General features: G+C 45.1%; 1 protein-coding gene across 1 annotated transcript; it reads right to left on the reverse strand.

Moving 5' to 3' along the window:
• Positions 1–15,743: 15,743 nt before the first annotated feature.
• Positions 15,744–24,280, reverse strand: meox1 (mesenchyme homeobox 1). The gene is made up of 3 exons (XM_076760556.1): positions 23,445–24,280; positions 18,893–19,065; positions 15,744–16,180 (listed from the first exon to the last, which is right to left on the reverse strand). Exons 1-3 carry the CDS (start codon positions 23,944–23,946, stop codon positions 16,058–16,060), a joined length of 798 nt encoding a protein of 265 aa, XP_076616671.1. The 5' UTR covers positions 23,947–24,280; the 3' UTR covers positions 15,744–16,057.
• Positions 24,281–24,724: the final 444 nt, after the last annotated feature.

Here is a 24,724-nt window from a genome sequence, read left to right on the forward strand (position 1 = left end):
TTCCTGTCCAAATTCCACAGCCATTAAACTTTCCTGGCAGGCATTCAGAAAACAACTCAGAAGAGAGAAGGATGGAGGAGGGAGGGGGGTGCGAGGGGGGGCACTCCACCCTCCCACACCCCTTCGCCCCCCCCCCCCTTGTCTCCTCTCCTCTGGATATCGCAGATCTGTGCTCCTGCTGACTACCTTAAATAAAGATCTGACTACGTTCTTGTTTTCGTTGCTGATCAGGTTTCCTCAAAAGCGTCTCCTGGTTTTCGCAAAGGGTCAAGACGAGGTGCCGGGGCGCAGCGCCCCCCCCCCCCCCCCATGTCTGCTCCCATCCACTCAAAGGGCTCGGATGATATAAACCATGGTCAGATTAGTCTAAGGTAAATATTCAACTAAAGGCTGTGATTTTTGGGCTTTATTACCGCTGGTGCTTTGGTTCACCAGTGGTAGTTACACAACGCAAACAACATGGCCTCCCACCCGGCGGGGCAGCTGAGGGAGAGGTGGTGCTACCGTGTTGGACAGCTTCTCACTTTCTCACTTTCTGTGGATTGTGTCGGAGGGAAATTACACAGCGCTTAAGTGACTTTATGGCCGCTTGCAGTGCCACAGCTGGTGTTTAGAAAATAAAAGAGAAACTGGCATTAAAGCTGCGCACACATAAAACTCATTTTATTGACCTGTCTGTTGCTCCCTCGTATTGCAGTATGTCACGTCCCGCAAACCACAACTGTGGAAAGAGACCTGAGCTGTTCTGACCGGACCGCTGGGTAAAAGACTGATGCAGGAGTTTTTAATATTTTAACATTTTTTAACATTCAATCAAAGTTTTTAAAATGATTTCTTTCTACAACATCTGCTCATCACGACAGTCAGGGCGGGAAGTAAAAGCTGTATTTTAAAACTGTGTTTTTACTTTTAACTTCTTTTAACTTCACTACATTTTGCCATTTATTAACTTTGTTACAGCTAGCGTGTTTTCTATGATGCGTTTTGCTACATGAATCAAAATGAGCTCTCATTAAGTGTGTGTGTGTAAAATGAAATTCAACAGGTCTCGTAAGGTCCGTTCATGATGTGGTGGCCATGTTGGAAAACTGCCTGCTTTCACTTTCCATTCATGACGTATTAAAAGTGTCTTTAATCGACACAAAACAAATGTAGGCTACACACTGTGCAAACATCCACGTCAGATGATCACTGAGTGGATCCTGGTGTGTGAACAGACTGTTTTTCCTGATTCGTGTTCGTCATCTGTTTCACAGTGATGAATTCATTAAACAGCTTCATTCAACAGTTAGCTGCTTTGCTTTGCACAGCTTGTGTTCATCGATGCTTTCAGAATAATCAGGTCGAGATAAAAACAGATCAGTCTGACATCTTAAAGTGATCTTATCAACATCTGCATGTAGGAAAAAAATAAGTATTTGTATTAAATGGTAACATCTGACGTGCATATTCAGTAGAAACAGCTGCTGTAATCCTCATTATTCCTCAAAGAGACTTGAAAATGACCTGTGAAGATTTCTGGCTCTCACACAAGAAACAATAGAAAAACACAAAGTAACTTGTACTTTGAGGAGTTTATTGACTTTCATACTTTTTCCTGAGTGGGTTTGTCGAGTGGTTATTTGTACAATGACCTGAAATGTTTTGCTGGAGCTCTCTGCATCAGCACCTCCGCCGTCCAACGTGGTGGAGTTATTATGGATTTACATTATCGATTAGTATCTTTACTTCATTTTAATCTTTGTTTTCATGGGTTTGCTCATTTCAATTTAGTTCTTATTGTTTAAGAATGTTTAGTTTTTATTAGTTTCAGTTTAGTTCTTTTATTATAATCTGGGGATATTTGTCAGAGCAAGAGTTCAGTATATGTGCTGTAATAGAAATATAATAAGTTTTCTAAAGTCTAGTTTTTAGTTTGAACTGAAAACTAAAAAGTTTTTCACACCTAGTTTTAATTTCACTCTAATAACTTTGCAGAGGTCTCATTGAAGTCAATGAGCGTGCTGCACTTTTTCATGCAAACATTATTTTAGAGTTGAGGATGAGGACGAAGATGTTTAGCTTTTTTCTCTTGTTCAGGGATTTTACTGCAAACAGTGTGGACGCTTGCAGGTTTTACATGTAACTAGTGTTTTCAGAATACTTCTCGTGGACGCAGACCTGGTGTGAAGGGAGGAGAGGGTCACTTATGGCGGAGGAGGTGGGAACAAGTCTCACTTTGCTCAACACGTCCACCAAACAGCACACACACCAAAGCCAACCTTTGAAATGTGTCTTTTCTGTTGAGCCTTGAACTTTCCCTCCGTCACCTTCCTCAAGCTTTATCTTTTAACTATCCCAAATCCCCGGAGATTTAGTAGCCAAACCAGCTGCTCAGACTTGTAAAACCACGAGAGGGACTGATGAAGAAAGGAGCGTGTACTGTATGTGTGTGTGTGTGTGTGAGACAGAGACGGACGACATGCGAGCTTCAGGGTCTGCAGTCAGATAGTGAGCCCTGAACTCACTCAGAACTCAGACTAAATGAGAACAATCTGGACTGCCTGTGAGAGCCGGCTAACCCAGAGAGAAGGAGGGAGTGAGAGAAGGAGCGTGGGAGGGAGCGAAGCAGCGAGAGGACGGGGAATTAAAGCCCTCGTCAAAGAGGAGAGGGATTGACAGGAGCAGGAGAAGAAAGTTTCAGACACCTGCGGCGGAAGCCCTCAGCACGCCGCTCCGTTTGGAGGGGGCGGGGGACGAGGGGCGCGGCGGCCCACTGCGGAGCTCAGCGCCGGGCCGGACCAGACCAGACCACGCTGGGCCGGTGCTGCTGCAAACAGCCGCGCTGCAATAACTCAGGGGCTGGGGGGGCTGAAAGGTGATAGCCTGGCAGGAGTTGGTTTACAGCCGAGGCGGCCGACACTTGTGGATGCTGAGACTTCCCCCTCAGACGAGGCGGACTTGAATGTAATCGGTGTGAGGGCAGTTTTCCTGTCTACGAATGTTTGTGTGCACAGACCTGCGGCGAGTCGGCCAATGGAAATGATGGAAGAGGACGGAGTGATGAAGACTAACTATGGGGTTATGAGCGCCGGTGATGATGATGTATAGCAGGGAGGTGGCATTTTTGGCCAGCGGCTTCACCAGGTGTTTTGCAGAGAGGCGAGGGGTTTCGGGCGGTCTCTGGGAGAGTTCCTGTCCGCGGTGGGATGGGATTAAGGAATAGGATACAGGCCGCTGGTTTCACACCAGCTGGAGCCCGAGATCGTAGCGTGTATTTGGTTTATCTGCCACTCTTTTTGATGTGGTGTTAAATGGCCATAACAATCGGGCAGTCTGACAGTAGGAAGTGTTGAGACCTTGAGAGATTAATTCCAAGCCGTAACTACAAAATGGACACACTTTCCTGAAGACTTCCTCAGATACATTTCTTATTTTACAGCGCTCACATCCCCAGCAGATTTCCTTCAAAGAGATGATTGTGTAGTGCCCGGTTTCTAAAGAAACGGATCAGGAGCCAAAGCAAAGGACCGTCCTGGCATGTCGTCTGAGCCAGAGCCTCAGTGGACTCTGTTCTTTGGCTGCAACTTCCTGCATTGCTGCATTGTCCAATCAAATATGTGCATTCCTAGTAGGTTACGCGAAATGCTGCATTACTACTTACCTGGAAATCATGCCGACAAAAAAATATGCTCCCGTAAAAACTTTCCACAGAGGTCAAATCCTGTGTCATATTATTATAAAGTGCTGTGCTGTGTTTTGGCCTCTGATGAGCCAAAATACTGGATCTATTACTCAAAGTGGACTTCCTGGATCATATTTCATCGTCTCACCGGCACATTAAAAAACATGCTCTCACTTATGAAGCCCCTTTTTTTAATGCAGCGCTGTTTTCGGCCTGAACACCTGCTTTCTGTCCCTTTGAGATGGCTCACTGTGGATACCTGAGTCTGCAGAATGAAGGAAATCTGAACATGTCCGACCAGTGATGCAACTTTAAAGCTGCCTGAAAGTGACAGGCTGCTTTACTGATGATTTTAAGCTTTGTGCACAGAATAAGTCCCTCTGAGAGACTAGTTTATGTCTCGCCATCTTCAAATGCAGCTCTGTAGAAGCAGGACTGTAGGTGGCACTCGGCTGTAAACGGTGCAGACAGGCAGCAGATTTCCTTACTGGCCATATTCGTGTTGCTGCTGGTGTGACGGATTCCCTCTGGATGGAGCTGGATGGTGTTTGGAGGGCGGTAGGTCGACGCTGACCCGTGTCCACAGATGGTCTGCAGTAATGGCTCGTGTTGCCGTCAGCGGGGAGGGGGGCCGCCCTCACCCAGAGTAAACAGTCAAACAAACATCGGGGTGATCCCACAGTTGTTTAGGTTAGACCCTGATAGCCTGCAGGCTGGCATAACAACCAGTGAGTTTACCAAGACAAGACTCACATGATGTCTCAGATCATCAACCGTCAGCCTCTGTAGCTTTGACTGATCCAGATCTGATGATAATAATCAGAATTAGCATCATAACTCCATTATTTATTTGCTAATGTCCATCACATCTGTGCAACTAGCTTGTGCAATAGTACATATTCTTTCCTGTGTTACACATTTTCTACTGTGCAATAGTACAAAAACACTATTTTATCATCCATATTTTACTCATGTGCAATTCAAAATCTTCCAGTGTGAAACTGAACCATTCTTCTCAAGGCAATATTTTTATGCTCCTTTTGGATATATTGCACGTATATGTAGTTGATTTTATTCTGTATCAGTTTGAATTAACTAGTTGTTAATTTTCTACGTTTTCTTTTTATTCTTGCAGTCTGTGACAATGTAATTTCCTGTGTGGGGTCAATAAAGTTTTATCTTATCTTATAATATTTTAGTGAGGGTAGGATTGGACGTTAAACTGTTTACAATAATCAATACGTCAATCAACACAGCACGCATCAGTTAAAGTGTACGAGGGAAAGGGGAGGGGGCCCAGGATGCTGCCCTGAGGAGCGCCAAAATGTATACGTATGCATTCAGAATCATGGTTATCAATGAGCAGAGAGCTCGAGCAGATGAAGAGAAACAACCACACTTACACACAGAGGCCTGCACCCTTTTCAAGATGGCGGATCACAGCTTTGTTGTCTGTGGGGTCAGAGGCAGCCTTAGTCCTGAAAGAGCAAAGAAAGGAAAGAGAGAAATGTTATTCAGAATCATAACACAACTGTTCACACTCCTACTACACTGATTTTCCTTTAATCAGGGCATTCCCATCGCTCGGCGTGTTGTTGTTGAGTGGAGAGGTCGCTGTTCATTCCCACAGGTCCTGCCTGCTGCCCCCCTCCTGGGAGAATCTGATGGTATTGACTCCCACTGGAATCAGAGGGTGTGGAGGCTACCAGCACCACACAATGACCCTGGGCAGCTAACAATGGCCACACACATATATTGTTATGCTTTGGCCCAGTGTTGCATCCCCCCCTCCTCTTCCTCCTGCGGACCTCCACTGATGGATTGCTTTCCTCACTCTCGCTGCTTGGCGTGTGCTGTGGCCTCGCAGGACTCCAGCCGACCACTGGGAACTGCCCTGTTTTCCCTCTCCCTGACTTTAAACCACCGAACAGTCAGCAGCTCCGCTCATTACCCAAGCTGCCCTCCCTGCCTTTCTGCCATATTGTGTTGCCTCTTGTTTTTCCAACGCTGGCAGACGAGCAGGGTGGATTCTGCCGCTGCTTCTGAATCTGCTTCCAGACAATACAGAGAAATTACGCCAATGTTTGTCCTTTGGTTCCCGTTCAAGAGGCGGAGAAAGAAGCAGCAAGATGTAACAGGAGGAATATACTGTGACTGGCTATCGTCTCGCTCTTTGTCCAACAAAAACCTTCTCACGTTCTGCAGATACGCCACATGTGCCTGCACGCTACACGAACACACACCCAGCCCAGCAAGACTGACAAATAATGTTCAAGCTAAAATCAACATAATCCTGCAGGCATTTGCCGGCTTGGTGGAGCTCATACGGCTCACTTGCTAACATGCAGACTATCCACTGCCCACATGGGGCTGGATGCTGGTTCTCACTTTCAGGGAGGTGGAGGTGTCACAGGAAGTCAGACTGCTATCCACTGGGCGTGCAAGAGGTCTGCAGCTGGAGAACGGCTGCTCTGAGAGGACTAATCCTCGGGGCTTTGAGTGGGATTTTGTACATGCAGGGTGGACACACATACCCACACACAAATGAGCGCATACACATGTATACAGACATAAACACAAATCATTCTGGCAGATGTGGAAGACCCTGAAAATTGGATTTAATGGGAAATTCTGCTATCACACAACTGGGGTCTAATTTGATAGTTTTGGAAATCATTTCTATGTAATCTAATCATTTTTTTTGCCACTTCAAGCAATAATTTCCCAAGTTTCAGCAGTTACTTTTGGTGAGTACAGTGTTCATATCACAGCAGCTATGCTAGCAGCTCTGAGAGGATGTATAAGTGCTGTGAGCTAAAAGCTAACATGCGAACAATATACAAAGCAAACATGCTGAATGATTAGCAGGTTTACCATGTCCACCAGTTTAGTTTAGCATGTTAGCATGTTATGATTTGTTAATTATGATGTGCCAATCAATAGATAGCTGACTGGACATGGTGGCTAAAAATAAGACCTGACATCTTATAAAACTGAGGGCTGAGGTTCATGGGTGTTTTTCTGTATATCTCCATGATCATGCACATGTACAATATGAGGTTAAGGGATATTTGTATGTCTGTATCATTCACTAACTTATTTTTTTTTGCACTTGTGGATGTGTCTGTACGAGTGCATGCGTCCCCCTGCGACTGAGAGCCAAGAGGGGCGGATGAAGCGTGGGTGGGTGTGAATGATTCTGACATCATCACCGCCTGCCGTCTCGTCCTCTTCCAGTGCCCTGATACTGACAGGTCTTCTATTGTTCCAGCATTGCGTGGGCTCCCAAGGTTCCCATGTGTTAGAAATCATCCACCCACGTGCTGCAGCAGACAGAGGCCCTAGACTATGAAACTGTATACTGAGAGTCTGTGGGCTGCAGGACAGGCCCTGATGAAAGACAGTGTGACTGCAGAGAGAAAAACAAACGCCAGGCTCCTAGACACCGTACACTGCACGCACACACACACAGATATCCATACATACAGGTAGACAAACACATGCACACATTGTCACGCTACAGGCTCATACAGCTCAGACTTAAGGGCCAGTGGGACGTGGAGTGTGGGGGTGGGTGGAGGGATGGGTAGCAGGATAGATGGATGGATGTTGGAGGACTGGATGGATGAGGAGATTTAAAGAGTCCTGGTTCACAATGGCTGAGCCCACTTCTGGTTCTGCTCAAAGCTGGTTTGGATGCAGGCCAGACTAAGTGTGCTGGCACAGGTGAACACAGTCACACTCTTGGCTCTCAGTCCCTCCACAGATCATTAAAATACAGAGAGGACAGAACCGGGGAGTCTGTATATCTTCAAGTGGAGCTGCGCTCACTGTGTGGCTCCATCTGCATTTACTGAAATCATCTGCAGACCTGGATGAAATACTATTTGCAAATATTTGTGTAGATTTTTTTTCTCACTCTGCTGGATGACCAGATGGTTGGGAAATTTTACACTATTTGAAAATGAATTTAGCATCAACATGTGGTCACCGACGTAAGCGATGCTAGCAGATGTTTTCTGCGACTTTAGGCCACAGTTAGCTTTAACGTTTACATTTTAAAGATTTCACAGCGCTGTGATTTATTAAGAAACGGGCCACGATGTGAATCTAGTTTAGTACATTATAAAGCAGTCGTGTGTGAAACTGTTCCCATGACTAAAGTGTGTTTACTATACATGGAAACTCAGGAGAACAGCCTTTTACATTTTACCTCAAACACATCAAAATAACACCTTGTCGAAACACAAACTGTGACCTGTTGGTGTTGCCATGCCTTTTGATGGCATTACCTCATACAGGCTCCTCATTGTTGGATCTTGGTCGTCTTTTTTATGACAGCACCTGTACTTGAAAACCTCTGCCATCTCACGTCTAAAACTTCTTTATGGAAACCCAAATCCCTGGAATTTACTGCGGCCAGTAAACGTGCGGCTGACGGTCAGTAACCCTGCTATTTATTGATCAGCCCGTGAGTGTTAAACGTCTACTCTTTCATGCCAACACAAAAGGCTCTTTGGAAATCAAGTCCTGTTTCTGACTTAAAGTATGAACAATGTGAGAAATCACAGATTCATCTTTACGGTAATAGTATAAAACCCCCACGGGCTCCTATTGTTCATCTGCATGCGTATATGTATATTTTAACACTGGAGCAGTCATTTCCCAACTTTTATGCAGTATCATAAATACTTCTTCCATGAAATCCACCAAATTTTTTAAAAAAAGTTTAGACTGATGTGTTATTATGTTCAATTTATCAAATATTAATATAAAAAATATTAGTTTTGACAACCATGGCAGCATTATGATAGCAATTTTTGCATGTTAGATAAGACCTGCATTAACCTCCCCATAACCCTTTGTTTCAGGTGTTGGATGCATTAAATGTATTTTGTTAAATGTCAAGCAGACATGGAGTGACGATAGAAGTCATGTTTCTGTCCACCCAACAAATGTAAGTCTCTCCTTTTAGCTCTGTTATCTTCACCGTCTCCTGATGGAAATATCTGGCTCTTTAGTTGCTCAGTAGCTGAGTTTTCATGTAAATATACTGCAAATTTTAGCTGAATTTTAAGAAAATCTGCCAAACAAAATGCGAACAAATGCTTGTTTCCATCCATTACCGTTATGTGATTATGAGGAGCTGGCTCATTGAGATGAGCAGTAGGAGGCACAAATCCTCCAGTTGGAAGACTGGAGCAAAACATTAAAGTTGCAGGCCAGAAAACCAAAATGTCTACATGTCTGCAATCTTATCAATACAACTGGATCAAAGTGGTTGGAAAACAGACTTTGTATCACCTACGACCATTTGGAAAAGCTTGCTTGCATCTGCATTTTCCAGTGGCCTTCATCTTCAGAAGCTTCTGTGAAACCAGACTCCAGAAGCCATTGGATCCCTATAGTCAAGAGACATGGGTGTCTTTGTTGTCCTAGGTTCGGCTGTCTGGCAGCCATGACACCTTTATGACAGCAGCCTGATCCCAGTGGCCCCCGGTACCCCTTGCGTTGATGGATGATTCCTCTGCTGCCTGATGCCATGGCCTCCAGGACCATTTCCCCAGCTCTCCTCAAGCTGGGCTGTTTGGACAGGGGACCAGCGAGGCAGCAGGATGAATGGAGACCGGCTCACAATGGCTGAATGAGCTTTTGTGTGTGATGGAGAGACTGGCTGGTTGCACCAGAGGGTAGAGGTGGGATTGGCTTACCGCGAGGACAAAGTCTACTGTTCAACGGTGAGAGTGAGAAGCTGTTGATGGTTTTGATTGATATGTTTTTCTGTAGACATGTTTTACTGTTATGCCGTTTGCAGGTAAGGACTTCGTCGCAATGCTGGGACATAAATAAGACTCAACAGGAGATCAAGTTTACGATGTTATATGTCACGTTGTGAACTTTCTGAAACTTAACCTTCACATAATGTCCCAGTCCAGGTTCTGGGAAGCTTGCTTGCCCCTGGAAATATGAATCCTTTACTTACAAACATCACACCCCATCAACTATTGGGAACGTTTCAGATGGATGCTCACCTTTTCTTAAACAGTGCACAGAGCAAAGTTCATAATGACGATAACTGGCAGAAAGCAAACCTTTGATTTTGGCATAGTGGTCACTCTTGGTATTGCGTTTGGTATTGGTATTCACGTTTCTCGTTTATTGCTAGCTAACATTAACTAGCAAAGAGGAAAAGGCAGCAAAACAACCTTTCATTCATCATTCACTCTTCTGATGGTTTCTTTATTTGTGATGGATTTGCTGAGAAACATTACAGAAGGCCAGTCTGTTAAAGTTCCACAACGCCTACAGGAAAAGTTAGCTTAGCAACATTTTCATAGCCTGTTGGATGAACTCGACCTGCACTGCAACTTTTACTCAGAATAGATGTTTTTAATGCAGCTTCATCTGCTTGGCACAAACAATGAAGTCGTTCAAAACACAAACTATTCGTGTTCATTCGCTTGGATTGCTTAATGCAGCACTAATTAGAACCTGCTACATCCATGGTATCACCCAACACAGCTTAGCTACATGTTTAGCTGACGGCCGCTGTGTAATATTCTCAATATTTCATCAAGTCAGTCTCACATTTGATCATGTGCTCAGTTACCCTTTTCTATTTCCTCCAGTTTCTTTTGTTCTGGTCTCTGTATGTTTATGAAGTCACACAGCCTCAAGATAAATACAGAGGTTTCACTAAGTTAAAAAACATCCCTGACGTTGCCTTGATTCGCACCACCCACGGCAAGCGTGTGTCTGTTAGCACCCACGCACATCTTTGCATTGACTTTACATACAGTCGCATGGCCTCTAAAATTCACTTCTCATTCAGTCTGGGCTGAAGTTAGGGAGGGTCGTAGGCCAGACAAAGTATGTGACCTCCACTATGAAGGCGTCGGAGCAGAAGCAGAGTTTTATTTGAATAAACTAAACTAAACAAGTGGCGGATCAGAAAAAGCTCCAGTGTCACTGACAAACTAGCTATTTTTCAGGACTTCTTAGCAGAAGACCAAAGATGTCCAGCAGTGTCAGAACCACTAATGTGGACGTTCTGATGGGTGATTGTTCCTCGCGGGTTTTGTTGACGCCTTTGCACCAGACAGCGAAGCCTCGCTCTCCAGCTTTCATGCTGTGTGTGCTTTCTGGTGAACAAGGCCTTCTATGTTCACTTTGCTCAGCAAACAGTGTGATTGAGTGGTCCTCTGTGTGATGATTTGCAGAGTCAAACGGCTGCTGGATTTCCTGGCTGCACATTAGGCAGAACACAGCAGGTCAGAAGTACCAACCAGAGGGAGCCATCGAGCTCGGTCCCATGGCCTGAGGCTCTGGTATCCCCGTCGCTTAAAACGCAACAACCAAAGGAGTCTTTGTAGGAAGTCTCAGATAATTTAATGTTGTGCGGCTCCTCAACTTTGGCCTGACTGACTGTGCAATGGAAACTGAAGATTTATGACTCCTGCAGGAGTCGCTAATCACCAGAGACAAGAGGCTTTTGGGGGGAAGGATGAGCAGAGGTGGGCTGCAGGAGTGTCCAGCGCCGACAACCTCTGACTGACTGCACACAGGCTCACTCGCCTGGCTTCTTCACTTACCCACAGGTACACAGGCCGACACGCAAGCTAACATACATGCAAACATGTTCCCTCTGACCTGACCAACATGCAAACACGAGCTCCTTGAACGCCTCCTTCAACGCAACGGCCGTCTTGGGAGGATGTGCGGAAGAGATCACATGCTTCCTCCTCCCTTTCTTGCTGTTTCTGTCTTGCATGTGTGAGAGGCTGAAAACAGACACGCAAAACAGGCTGAAAGGGAGAAATAGATTTGCAGGCGGCCTAAAATAACAATAAGGATGAAAAGAAAGAGAGGATGTGCGTCCACTGGTCCCTTCACGAGTAACTGGATGAAGGATCACAGAGCGGAGGGCAGAGCAGAGGACGACAGGAAAACAGTCTTGTTACATTAACTTTCTCCTGGGTCCATTTCTTTTGACAAAAACCAGCGTGCTCTGGTCTTCTGCTGCCATCGGCGAGGTGAGGCAGACGTGCTTGTGACAGATTCATACTGTCAGATTTAAAAGATGAGAATTAACAAGAGGCAGAGTCGAAAGACATTTCTGCAGCGTGAAGGCGAGGCCAAATCCAATACTCCAGCACCAACTCTCCCCTTCCCCCTTCAAACCTCACAATATTAGCCCATTATGATGTTATCTTAACTCTCACTATCTCACGTTTTCACAGCAGCGTCCTTCATATCAGCCTGACAGATTCTGCAGAAAGAGTCTTTGATGTGACCAACGAGCTGAGTCTCAGTACACAATAACAATGTGCAGATGGAGCTCACGCAGCAGAGCCCAGTAGGAGAAGGACATGCTTTAATTTCTGCGGTCGCCTCTTGTAGTGCTGACCTTCACACCTCCGGCGATCCATCAAGATCTTTCCCGCCAAGAGCTGCAGGAGTCGAAAGCAGAGCGCCGGGTTTTCAAAATAAATGCACGGTGTGGACTGTGGTGGTGGGAGAGAAGGTGAAGGTGCACGTGTTGTTCATTCATAATAAAGCTGATGATTCCTGCAGCGTGTCAAACCTTCACTTTCTCTTTGTAAGCTTCCTTTCAGTCCCCACTCAACAGTTAAAGGCAACTTTACTGCAACATTACTCTTACTGTTATCGTGGTGAGAATAATGTATCACTCAAAGCATGATGGGAAAGCGGCAAAATGCATGAAAATTAGCTTTTATATATAGTGCCATGAATCATAGCTGACTCCAGTAACTACCTGCATATAGACCGTGGTGTCAGCTGCAATATTTCTGAACGCTTTGAGGTTAACTGTAGACATACCACACTTTTCATTAATGCTGTTCTATCCAGATGAATGATTCACAACTGGAAATGTTTTAAAAATGGAAACGGTGTAGCGCAGCTGCTCGTGTAACCACAAGTTGCCATTGGTCCATAAATGCAGCATTTTTAGCGTTGGTGACGTGGTCCGCCTGAGAGCCTGCTCACTTAAATCCAGCATTTGGCCGAATCCTCTGGTAAACTGTGCTTTCAGTGGCAATACCTTCCGCATGTTGAGAGCCTGTTTTAGGAGTAGTGCTGAGGGTGAAGTCACCGGCTGCTTCAGAGCTCTGACGAATGTTTTCTTATTGCTCTTTGCCCGCAGAGACGCTTGCATTCAAAGACGAGGAGTTATTTCAAGAATGTTTCCCGCAGCTGAATCTGCTTTTATAATCACAGCTCAGGAGATATCGCCGGGACCGAGTCCATCCTTATTCCCGGTGTCCGCCGCAGCCTTCAAGTCTGTGCCACTGTCAACTCCGATTCAGCGACGGAGAGGGATTCTTAGAGATTTATCCTAAATCAATAAAAAAACAGAACAAGGCGCTGCGAGTTTTTGTAAGTAAGAGACGTGAAAGGGAGACCTACATTTTCTCCCTTCTTGGGTGTTTTGGCACGGCTGAACATCCCACAATCACAACACCATCAATTAAATCTAATCCATAAATTTGACCACCCTTGTGCCTTTAAAAGGAACCTCTATGGTGAAAGAACAACATTCCAGTTTCATTAGTTTACACTGCTGATATTAATACTATCATTACAATTGGACATGGTTTATTTTGACTACTATTACCACTAATACAATAATAGACCCTAATAGAGGCTGAGTGGGGGGGGGGGGCACAGGATCGACTTGGAGTTATTCCACCCCCAGCAGCTGCAGCGGGGGCCCGGAGAGGTCAGACGTACAGTAACACTTGACCCCGACGCTGTGTGTGTGTGTGGAACAACCATCCCACCCTCCCGCAAACCCCAGTCCCTGCAGACCAGCAGAAAGGGCAGTAACCTCTGAAGGCTTTGTTTGGTTGGCCGGAGTCTGAGCATAGGCCCACCATTGTAAGTCTGGGGACTCCAATGCTCGAGCTCTTGTTTTCTTTGGGAAGCAGGAAATTGGATGACTGGCTACCTGCTACAACAACATCCTGTACTTGAGAAGCCGTCTTTTCACCCATACCCACCTATTATTTCCCTTTTCCATCGTACGCAAGTGGTCAGCCAGCAAGCTTTTTTCTTTTTTTCCCCCTCTGGTCCTGGGGGCCCCGTGCGTGGGTTTGTCTAGGTTCCACTCAGGTTGAGATCAAATTGGCCCCATCCAGATGCTTCCGTTGAAAATAGTGTGCGGGGGCCAAATGCTTTAGCTTTTGGAGCCCGACTCCACCTTGTCAGGTTAATGGCCCTTTGTGAGCTGACTGAAATGACAGCGATGGTGTGCAAGAACCAACGTTCCCACTCAAACACACGCGCTCACATCTACTTATAGCTCTGTCAGTGCTTGTCAGGTCACCTCAGACCAATCAGAGTGATCCGCGTCGGGTCTGGAGGAGACCACTTGCCACTATGAAAACATTCTTAAGGATTATGGTGCTACAGACAGGATCTAGGTGGGCGTTGATGAGCGCAGATTCCGATCTGACCTCAGGGAAATCCGACCTCCATGTGAGATATTAATGAAGATAATTACGCCGTCATCGGAAGGGATTTTGTGTAAAGCTTGCTGTCGCAGGGGCGCTCACCGAACACCCATATTACACACTAGGGCTGCGTAATCCCTCCTGATAAGATTTTGTCACTGGGGCCTCCATACAGGAAGACTTCACTGAAGTGTGCGATGTGGAACAATAACTGATGGCCAAGAGGTGAACACACACACGTGCGCATGAGCATAGATGCTTTAGCGGCTGATATCCAGGCCGCTCATGCTGTTTTCAGTCAGCATGGGAGCTGTGGTTGGAGCTGCTAGGCTAGCCAGTTAGCTTAAAGCAGTATTACTTGGAGCCCTTTGGAGGCAGCGGGCCAAGATGTAAACACGTTAACATGTTATCACATCATAAAGTCGACACTGCAAACATGTTAGCAAACAGTTGCTTGTTTATGCATCCAGCAGACACAGAACAACATTAGCATTCATTCTGTTTTGAGCTTCAAATATGTGGCTCTTTAGCTGCTAACTGCTCCGCTATGCTCACCAGCTAGGTGCTAGCATCTGCTCCAAACAAGGTGAGTGAGAGCAGCGAGAGTCGCAAAACCAAAACCAAAACCAAAACAAACAAAATGAGCTGAAAGATGCTAAAATGCTCAGTATAGAGGAACTGCAGACCGTTTTCACATCATCATTTAATCCATGGTTCAGATTAAAATATTGATTAGTGCAGCTTCAATGATTAAAGAAATCTGGCCCTTTAAGTTTTGTTACTTCTGTATGTTGACTCACAACAACCTGTTTACACAAATCAATCTCATCCTCTCTTGTTGCCTTTTTTATGGCAATTTCTGATGATGTCACCAATCTTCATCACACATACACACCTCTGATTGGTTGATTGTTTTTCCAAACAAGGGAAACAGCCATCAACGAGCACAACAGCAGACCAAACGTGAGATATGGGCGGCATATCTGTGGAAACAGGCGGAAATACTTCTGCATGCTTAAGGGGATATGCAAGTACACACACACACACACACACACACACACACACACACACACACACACACACACACACAATTTATTACCTTTGATGTTAGTTGCCAACATCAAAAGTTAATGCGAGCAAACTTCACCTCAGTTATCATTTCGTTCTCAGGTCTTAGCACTTGTCATGTCTGACCAGAAGATCCACACGTGATACAACCATCAGCCAAGAATACAGATCGACCGACCGTCCAATCATAACTCAATTGTTGCGGTTGGAAGAAATTATCGAGATATTTTCCCCATTTTGCAGCAGATGATTTATTCTATTTGCAGAAACAGGCAACATCTGTGTTTTATCAATAACATTCAACATGTATAAAAAAAAAAGAATAGTAGAAAAACGCTTGACAGAAAAAAAACCCCAATATTCTAGGAAAAAGAAACTGACAAATGAAAAAAAAAACCATCTGATTCGGAGGCACTTATGGCTTGGCAACACTTGTGCAGTCTGAGTTTTCCCAGGTGGTTGTAGTCAAGCGTCAAAGGCCATGATTACAACACTGGAACCAAAGGGGATGCACTCAAACACAATCACATCACCGTCTGATCTGTCATCACCGGCCTTAAAGCTGCTGTCTGGACGCCGTCACTGATCTACAATGACCTACGAGTATCACCTAATATTCAAACAGAGGCGGCCTCTCGAGCAGAGAATTTATCAATGGTGGATCAAAATGCAGTTCGTTATGGACATAAATCAACTATTTACAACAGCAAAGGAGATGCTCAGTGATTTCTTCCAGAGTCTGCAGCTTTCCAACGAGATGAGCGAAGGCTGCGTCGGCGTCCGGCTGACCCCAGTCCCTCGCAGTCACCGGGTTATCTGCATCTCCTTCTCGTAACGTCGACCCCGTCGTTCATTCGGAGCTGGGCGAGGCCGCCGAGTCCATGTCGTCGTTTTCCAGGTCGTTGGGCGAAGACGACTGTCCCCCCTTCACCCTCTTCCACTTCATCCTCCTGTTCTGAAACCACACTTTCACCTGTCACACAGACATGAAGGAAATGCGGCATTAGAATATGCATCAATGCTGGTAAAGTTAAATTAAAAGTGCGAAGGTTTTATGCAATGTCATCAGCGTACATGGAGAAAAAAATTGAGCTAAATTGAAGCTAAATTGGCCTCTTGGTGTTTTCTCTTAATAATCTATGATTAATGTGGATTAATTGATTGGTGGATCAACAAAAAAAAATATATGCAGCTATTTTAATAATCTCTTAATTTAATTTCTAAGCAAAAAATGACAAAAACCCCACATTTTCACCTGTCAAATATGAGTATTTGCTAGTTTTATATGATGGTAAATGAAATATCTTTGGGTTTGGGTCAAATAAAACACATTTTGAAGACATTACTTTGGATTCTGAGAAATTCTGACATTTTATGGACTAAACCATGAACCAATTTATTGAGAAAATAATGAACCAATAAATGAAAAATAAGAATTAGTTGCAGCCTTATTGGTATAAAACAATGAATACTGCAAAGGAAGCCTCAGCCAGAGGAGTTCAAAGAATAAATTTCAATGCTAGATAATGCTCACGGGCTCCGTGCAGAATGTATTTCATGCCGAATCTGAGCTTGTAACGCGATCACTATGGCTTTTTACTCTGTTTTGCCATTTTTAGCAAAATTTACAACATGGTCAGCAGAGAAATAGACAAATAATCCCCCACAAATCTCCCAGCGCAGTGTATGAACTGGCTCGGTCTGCGTTGGCCTTGCACGGAGCATGAATTGTGAGTACAAAGCGCCCGATTCTGGCTCTAAAATCTCTGCAAATGCAGGCAGAGAGTATCGTATAGACTGCAGGTCAAAAGAGTCAGCTGTCAGGATGTCAGCCTACACAGGATGTACTCGCGCTGTGGATCGTGCTCATCTGTGCCACTGCACTGAAATGAGAATGATATCATGCTGCAACTGTCCGGCCAGGAATAGCAGCAAAAACATACACTTCCTGAGACTCCGCAGAATTACAAATTGGAAAAAATGAGGCAGGATAATGACTGAGGGGTGAGCAGACTGACAGCATTCACTCCTCGGTAACACCTGGACAAGACCGAATACATTCAATCTGGGGTTTGAGCCATATTTCAGATATTACTGGTTTAGCAACTGAGAATTAATTGGTTGTTAGGGCTGCTTGTCTCCAGCTCCTGATTCTCCCTAAAGACTTAAATCTTTAACAACGGGTCCCTAATGTGTGGTTTATTTTAAACTCTGCAATTCTCTAAATTGCTGACAGTAGTTTTTAGCAAATGGTACTAAAACAGCAGTAAATAATGCAATATCTGCAATATTTTCTGCGGTGGATTAACACACATTTGTTGCTGTAGGGAGCATCGCAGCAGCAGGAGTGTGTATGTGGCACTGAATCAAAATAAACAGTGTGTGATGCTGGTAATGACGGCACATGTCAGCCAGTGTAACAGTGTGGAATACAATGGAGACACAGAGGACAAAGACACACATCAGGATCTGGATACGCAGGTTGTTTGTTTGATGAATGTTTGACAGAATGAAAAACACAGTTTATCTGTTTTAAGCTAAAATGAGCCATTAAAAGCAGCTGGATTATGTCAAAATGAAATTACACTGAGCTCTGAGAGTCATGAGAAAGATCATGCAAAGCGTTAAACTGAATTCACGCCTCTGTGTCTCAGGTCAGGGAAGCTCTGGGTGACCTCTGCACATCCCACCAAGCACTCCCGCCTGATTCAGATGAATCCCTTCCCACATCCTGGAGCCTCTCCTTCTCCGACTCTTTCTGCTCATTGTGACTGATTGTGAGGACGGCAAAGCGCCAAAGCATGTAGGATGAGCTGGAAAAAGCCGGCGAGTTGCAGTGGGAGCTCTGAGTGAAGATGGAACCTGGCTGTGCGAGTGTGTCCGTCTGCGAAAGCGTGTGTGTGTTCCAGAGGTCTGGGAAACAGATTTGGGAGCAGACGGCAGTATGTGTGGTCACTATGGCACCGTGGCCTCATTAGGAGGAGCTGGGACACCGGGCCTGACAGGCAGACCGGGGTTTCATCCAGCAGCATTGACACATGCTCGCCCGATTTCATCAAGTCTGGAGCTGCCGCCCACTCATTAAAGCTGCATGACATCCTGCTCGAACCACAGGACGAGACGCGTCGTGGAAAAAGCGATTCATTAGAATTCAGATGCAACTATGTGTGCATCGTGATCATAGAGCGGAAAGAGAGATATTTACAATACTTTATACTGCAAATATGTTCAGATGACCGAGTTGAAGGATCTGTTGTATTTATTTTGTCACATTTTTATATTTTTTGTCCCCAGAGATCAACGTGTTTGAGTTATTAAGGTGCTATTTTTCTACTTTTTGGTAAAATGATCATTTGCAGCTGGAAAAGTGTGACGGTATGAATGGAATAAAGTCACTGTTAGACTGTCTTTCTACACTCCAGACAAAAACAAAGTGTTTCATTTTACATTTCTTTTAGTATTTTAAACCTTTCTACCACGTTTTGTATTTTAGGGAGATGATTGATAAGACTGTTGATTTTACATAATTCAGCCACATTTTCACATTAACTCTGCAGAAATAAGACTGAAAATCTATTTTATATTTAAGATATCTGAATAACAAAGTTAGTATGGAGTGATGAGAATAGAATTATTGTGTTTCCTGGCCGGCTGGGGGTCACGTGTGGGGGAAAGGTCGGCGTACCTGTCTCTCTGTGAGGTCCAGGTTGACGGCGATCTCGTAGCGGCGGAGCCTGGTCAGGTAGTTGTGGTGGGTGAACTCAGCCTCCAGCTCTCTCAGCTGCTCCTTGGTGAACGCTGTGCGCTCCTTCCGGGCCTTGCAGCTGGAGTCCACCTTAAAACTGGACTCCTGGATATCTGGAGAGGAGCAGAGAGGGAACGTGTTTTGTGCATATTCTTCGCATTATTTTGCATTTTTGCTCATCACATTTGTTTTAAAAGGGTGCAGACAGATGATACCTTTCATTCCAGTGAACAGTTCCTCCTCTATTCTCTCTATATGAGGGCTCTTACATGGTGATTCCACCACTTGACCCCTTCTATTTTCTTTTTATTCACAGCTAATCTGATTTGAATTAGCTCTGCAGTCATTTGTGACCAGCCTCTGCTTGACTATTAAACAGACCTTAAGGACCATGAAACCACAACTCCAAAGACTCTTTAGTGGGAGGCCCCCCATATAGTAAACACCCAAACCAGCACTTTAAAAAGAGACCACCCTGACCTGGGCTCATGAGTCCTGTTCACCTGCAGCGTGTGTGCAGTGAGCATGCACACACATTTCTGTTGGTGTGCACGTTTTATTTTGACCTGCCTGTTTATGAATGCACACCGGAGCACAAATGAGTGCATCTGAGCACTGATTCACGATGTGTGTGAGAGCGTATCAGGACAGGGCAGGGGCCACCAAACCAGCCACAGAGGGACTGAGTTAGGAGAGGAATGCAGCGGAACATCGTTAAAGCCTCTAACAAAAGAACAAAGGTGCGGATGTGTCCAGGTCTGAGCGCTACGTGGGAGAGTGTGTCAGGAGGTTTCCCTCCGGAGCGTTCGCATTAACTCATCTCTGCATGACAGCAAATGCGTCAGGAAAACAGCCCGAGATATCTCTATGAAGGTGGCGGTCAGCTGCGAGGGCTCACCGGCAAACTACACCGACCATCAGGTTCACTATTACTGCGAAAGTGTGAGCAAACGCAGCGTCATCATCCAAGCTCTCCTGAGACGAGAGCTGCGCAGCTCATTGTTAAGATTCATAGCTTTCCCTGCTTTCATATTTCTGAGGAAGTAGTCGATTTTAAAGCTCATTTAGAAGAGCAAATATAGATGAAAGCTAGTTGATCTAACTTTCAGTAAAACGCCTCCTGGGCATTAACGGGAAAGGCTTTGGGTAATAATTGTGCATTGGTAGCGACACTAGCAGCTGATGTAATCTCCAGAAAATGGCTCTAATTTGTCAGAGTGAGAAGTTTTGCTCGGTGTTTGCCAGAGCAGCAGGCCAGAATGTGAAATGGACTGCGGTACCTGAGCCAGATGTGACTGGGCAGACCAGGACATGTGTGTGCGCGTGTTGGTGTACATGTGTGGCTTGTGCATACCTGCTTATGTGTGTGTGTGTCGGAGTGCCTTTGTGTCATGCCAAAAAACCTTCTTTTTGTTTAAGTGTGGTTAATGGCGCGCCGGCCTGAGTGTGCCGGCACTGCCTGGCCTTGTCAGCTCTGGTCTGGTCTGGAACTGTGTCAAGCAGGTTTAGTTAGACTGAACACCTGGCGGGGCACAAACCAGTTCTCACTAAACAGGCCCCCAATAAATATCCAGCACAGCCAGAGACCGTAAACTTGCAGGGAGAAGGCTTCTGCACCCAGCAGGCTCCCAAAGACAAACAGCATTTGGTGCTGTTTTTGGTGGATGGTGCACGAGCAGTTTGTCTTCATCGGGACCGAATTAAAGCTGCTTTAAATTAGTGGTCGTTTTAGAGCAAACGCCGCACGCAGGAATTACACGATTGATCGCATAACGTGTTAAAGCGGAGCCAGGATTTCACAGGCAGTGAGGATGTTTTAGACTTTATTATAAGATCCATATTTATCATTTGTAAGCAGAAATCAGAGAATAACCGGTCACACTAATAACACCTGGTAATGCATTTGCGAGCAGATATCAGGATATTTTTAAGTGTTTATTCATGTCTGTAGATGAGTAATGTATGCCTGACCACATAAACTGTCTGCACGAGCTTTCAACACATTTATCAAGATTTCTAAACCCACATGTGGACGAGTTACACAGCTGTTACTATGCATTCAGTAACTACTTATACAGTTATGGATATTTCACAAGGACTTATAATTAGTGGCAAGTACGTTAAAAAGTATGCAGCAAAATTATCTGAATTTTAAAAAGTCCTTATATTTGCTTTATTGATTATCGTGTTATAAACAATTTGTTTATTCTGCTAATAAAAGTTAAAGTATTTTAATTGTTTGATTCTATAATCTTTTTTCTTGTTTTTTCTTCAATTTCTAAGAAATTACGGACACTTCACCGTAATAACAACAATACTTAAAGGACCTCATTTGCTATAATAGAGAGTTTATGGAATGGAGAATCCAGGACTGTTACATTCTGTACTGTGTTATTGACAGATTTATTGGTCAAACTTTGGATTAGAGTCAATATCAGATACCAGTTGGAGTTTATGGTTTTGGAAACATCAGTTCTTGCGCACCACATTTCCATATCTGTAAAAACACAGACACAATCAGCCTGTGCAGCAGCTCTGTCTGTAATGTGAATGCCTCCAGGACATTTTCCTAATCCTAATACGCTCCTCCAGCAGCGAGTCGATACGGGACTGAAAGGCTCTTTTCTGAAACCAAGGACTGATGTAGTGGTCAGACATGTTGCATGCACTCAGTGGGAGATTGTGTTACGGCTTAACGACAGGAAAATGTCAATGGATAAGAATGTAAAAAGTGGGCTCACAGGCAAAGTGATTTTACCAGACGTGGTCTGGCATGTTTTCAGTGTAGTGACTGGAGGTTACAATAAGGTAAGGGAGGGGGGAGGGAGGGAGGGGGCGTCCATACTCCCCCACCAGCCTCTTTAATTAAGCTGCTGCTGACATCGGTCGTGTAGTTTTTCCAAATATTTATTTGTGCTCGTATGTTTGCTCAATTTGGGCAAACAGATAATCACAAAGCGCCTGAAGTCCAGTCAGATGATGATATCTGAGGTGTTGCTGTATGATGGAGCAAACTCCACCCATCTGCTTCAAAGTGGATTATAGTAACATCAACAAATTTCATTTATAAAATCCACACAAAAATTTCCTCAAGCCTTTAGACTTTCATTAGATGCTATAAGGATTTAACAACCAGAAATGTGCAGTACTAATCGTAAACCTCTTCTTTATTTCTTGGGTGTAGTTGGTCAAATGCCAGCCCCGTTTCATAAATCATCATCTTTGTGAGGGAGACACAGTAAACAGGATTTTCACAGACCAAACGTGAACGTCCAGATGTGCTGGACGTGGTTTTTATTCTCATTCTGCCAGGACACGTTTCTGCACATTTCACACCTTTAGACTCACTTTAAATAGAAAAACTTCCTTTAGTCTGCTGCTCGCTGCTAATGTTAACTTCTACGAATTAGCTCGTCATGGATATCGGTTACTTTTGCTTCCTATTAGCATGAGTAAAATATGATCCGGGGAATAAACTGCACTGTAATCCAAAAGCATACAAGGATACTATTTCAATGCTCACAGCACAACCCTGAGCGTATATAAGGATGCGTGAGGGCACTGCTGGAAATAGTAATACGAATATTATCATCGGATTTTGACTCACTGTTGACGAAGCAGCTTAAAAACTCACAAATAAAGACTGAAAAGTATTTTTATATGATCCCCTTTTTTAGGTGAATAAATTCTAAAATGAAAAATAACTTGCAAAAACTACAGCAATGCAAATCCATTCATTTCACTAATTCACTTTTGAGGCTCGTAAATCTCGAATGAATTACAGTAAATGCAGTCAGAAGCACCTGTGACGCCTTGAACCTCTGATGTCATTTTCTACCATCGTCGTCACTGCGGTCGCTCTCTTATAAAACAATAGATTTCCAACGGATACAGCAGCGCAATCAAACGTTCACGTCCCGTTAATCATTTCAGCCTTTTGAAAGGCCTTGAACAATAAGAGGATGCAACTGCTCCTTAAAGTATGTGTCTCGAACACAAAAGTCTTGTCACCTACTCACCTCTCGCATAACAATCTGCTTAGAGTGTTGTTTTAAGACCTTCTTGGTGAGGAAACAGAGAATTTGTGTCGCTGCCAGCTGTGACACAGAGCACGGAAGAAGCGTTTGCTGAACTTTAACTTTGCATTTTTTACACCTGTGTGCAGATGTCTGGCCAAAAACAAAAAGCTAAAAAAACGAAGAATTGTGATCAGTTTTACCTTCCCTGCCTGGTCCAGAGCTGTGCTGCTTCCCTGGCACATCTCCATGTTTCCTCCACATCTTTTCTTTTTGTTTCCACCACCAAATACACCAGTGTGCAGTAGAAAAAGAGGAATGCTCACTATCTTTTTTTAATGCTCCCAAATGTGCATTTCATCACTGTATGTTTCCCCTTTCAAACCCTCCTGTGGTGACTTTTTGGATGCTCTTTCTTTCCCTATAAACCAACACACCCCAGCTGACTCCCACCTATCCAGCGCGCCCTGGCTCACCTGTGACATCTCTCTTCCTCTTACTGGAGCTCTTCTTGTCCGAGTCGGCCGACGCCACGCTCTGCGGTGAGTACTCTCCCTCCAGGCACCCGGGCACGGCCCCCGGCAGCCTGTCTCCCCCTACACTGTCCAGGTCAGGCCCTCCACCTCCACCGCCGCCTACCACTACAGGCGCGACGACGGGCGGGCAGGCCTCGGGCGCTCTCACCCGTGTCTCACAGGGGTTGAACTGCCAGTCAGCTCTCTGGTAGCCCCCCTGGCTGTCTTGGTACAGTCTGTCGTCTCGGGGGTAGGCTGCATGCGGCGCAGTCGGCACCAGGCAGGAGCTGGTGAAGTCTGTGTAGGCCAGGAACTCGGGCTTCTGGTGCAGGGAGAAAGGGGCCTGCTGGTAGGCTGACTGCAGATTGGCTCCCGGGACCCCTGAGTGAGGGTTCCTCATGCAACCCCAGATTGGGCTGCTGGGGTGGGCGCTCCGCATGCAGCTGCTGGCTGGCTGATCCATGGTGATGCAATAACGCTGCACACAATCTTGATTAGCGTCTTATTACGAGTCTTTTCCTTGCAGAGGAGCTGAAGCACCCCCCTCCAGACAGTCAGTTAGGACTGGAAATCTGTGTCTTTGTCAGTCTTGAGAAAAATCCACCTCAGCTGACTAAATGCACATCATGGTCTTGGTGCATCCACCTCAGGAATACTCACTTCTGTCAGAGGCTGTTGACTCTTCCACAGCCCAGGACGCGTGAGGATAGACGCCTTCCTGTGACAGCGTGTTTCCCCCTCTCTCTGGGAGCCCGTGTGACGTCCTTTGGAGCCTCTGGTCCTGACACACTCTCACACACTTTCCCTCTGCCGTGCTCTCACACACTCTCTCTCCCTGACTGATCTGACTGGCTTGTGGCTCGGCGGGAGAGCTGCATCCGCAACTGCATGACTCCCCTTCTCGGGCTGGCTGTTTTCACAACTCTTCTAAGGCATTCTTGACAAGTGAGCCCTCCTCCTTTTTAAACGTATAGGTGGGAAAGAGTGGCAAGTTTATGGAGTGTAACGTGAGATTGCAGAGGAGGAGCCCTGCCGGCCACATGTTGGTAGTACCCTCCAACCAACCCTGCCTCATCAACTATTAATCACAGGGGAAATTTTATATGCACATCTAATGGGCTTTCCAGACGTGGGGCGTTTTAAAGGGACATTGTCTGTAAAATATAAAGCGAGCACCCACCCACATAAGAGCTGGAGACCCTGACTTATTTCAGCTCCTTAGCGCTTTCTGACACCCAATT

This window comes from Chaetodon auriga, chromosome 20 (assembly GCF_051107435.1).
Source record: "Chaetodon auriga isolate fChaAug3 chromosome 20, fChaAug3.hap1, whole genome shotgun sequence".
Classification (NCBI taxonomy): Eukaryota; Metazoa; Chordata; class Actinopteri; order Chaetodontiformes; family Chaetodontidae; genus Chaetodon; species Chaetodon auriga.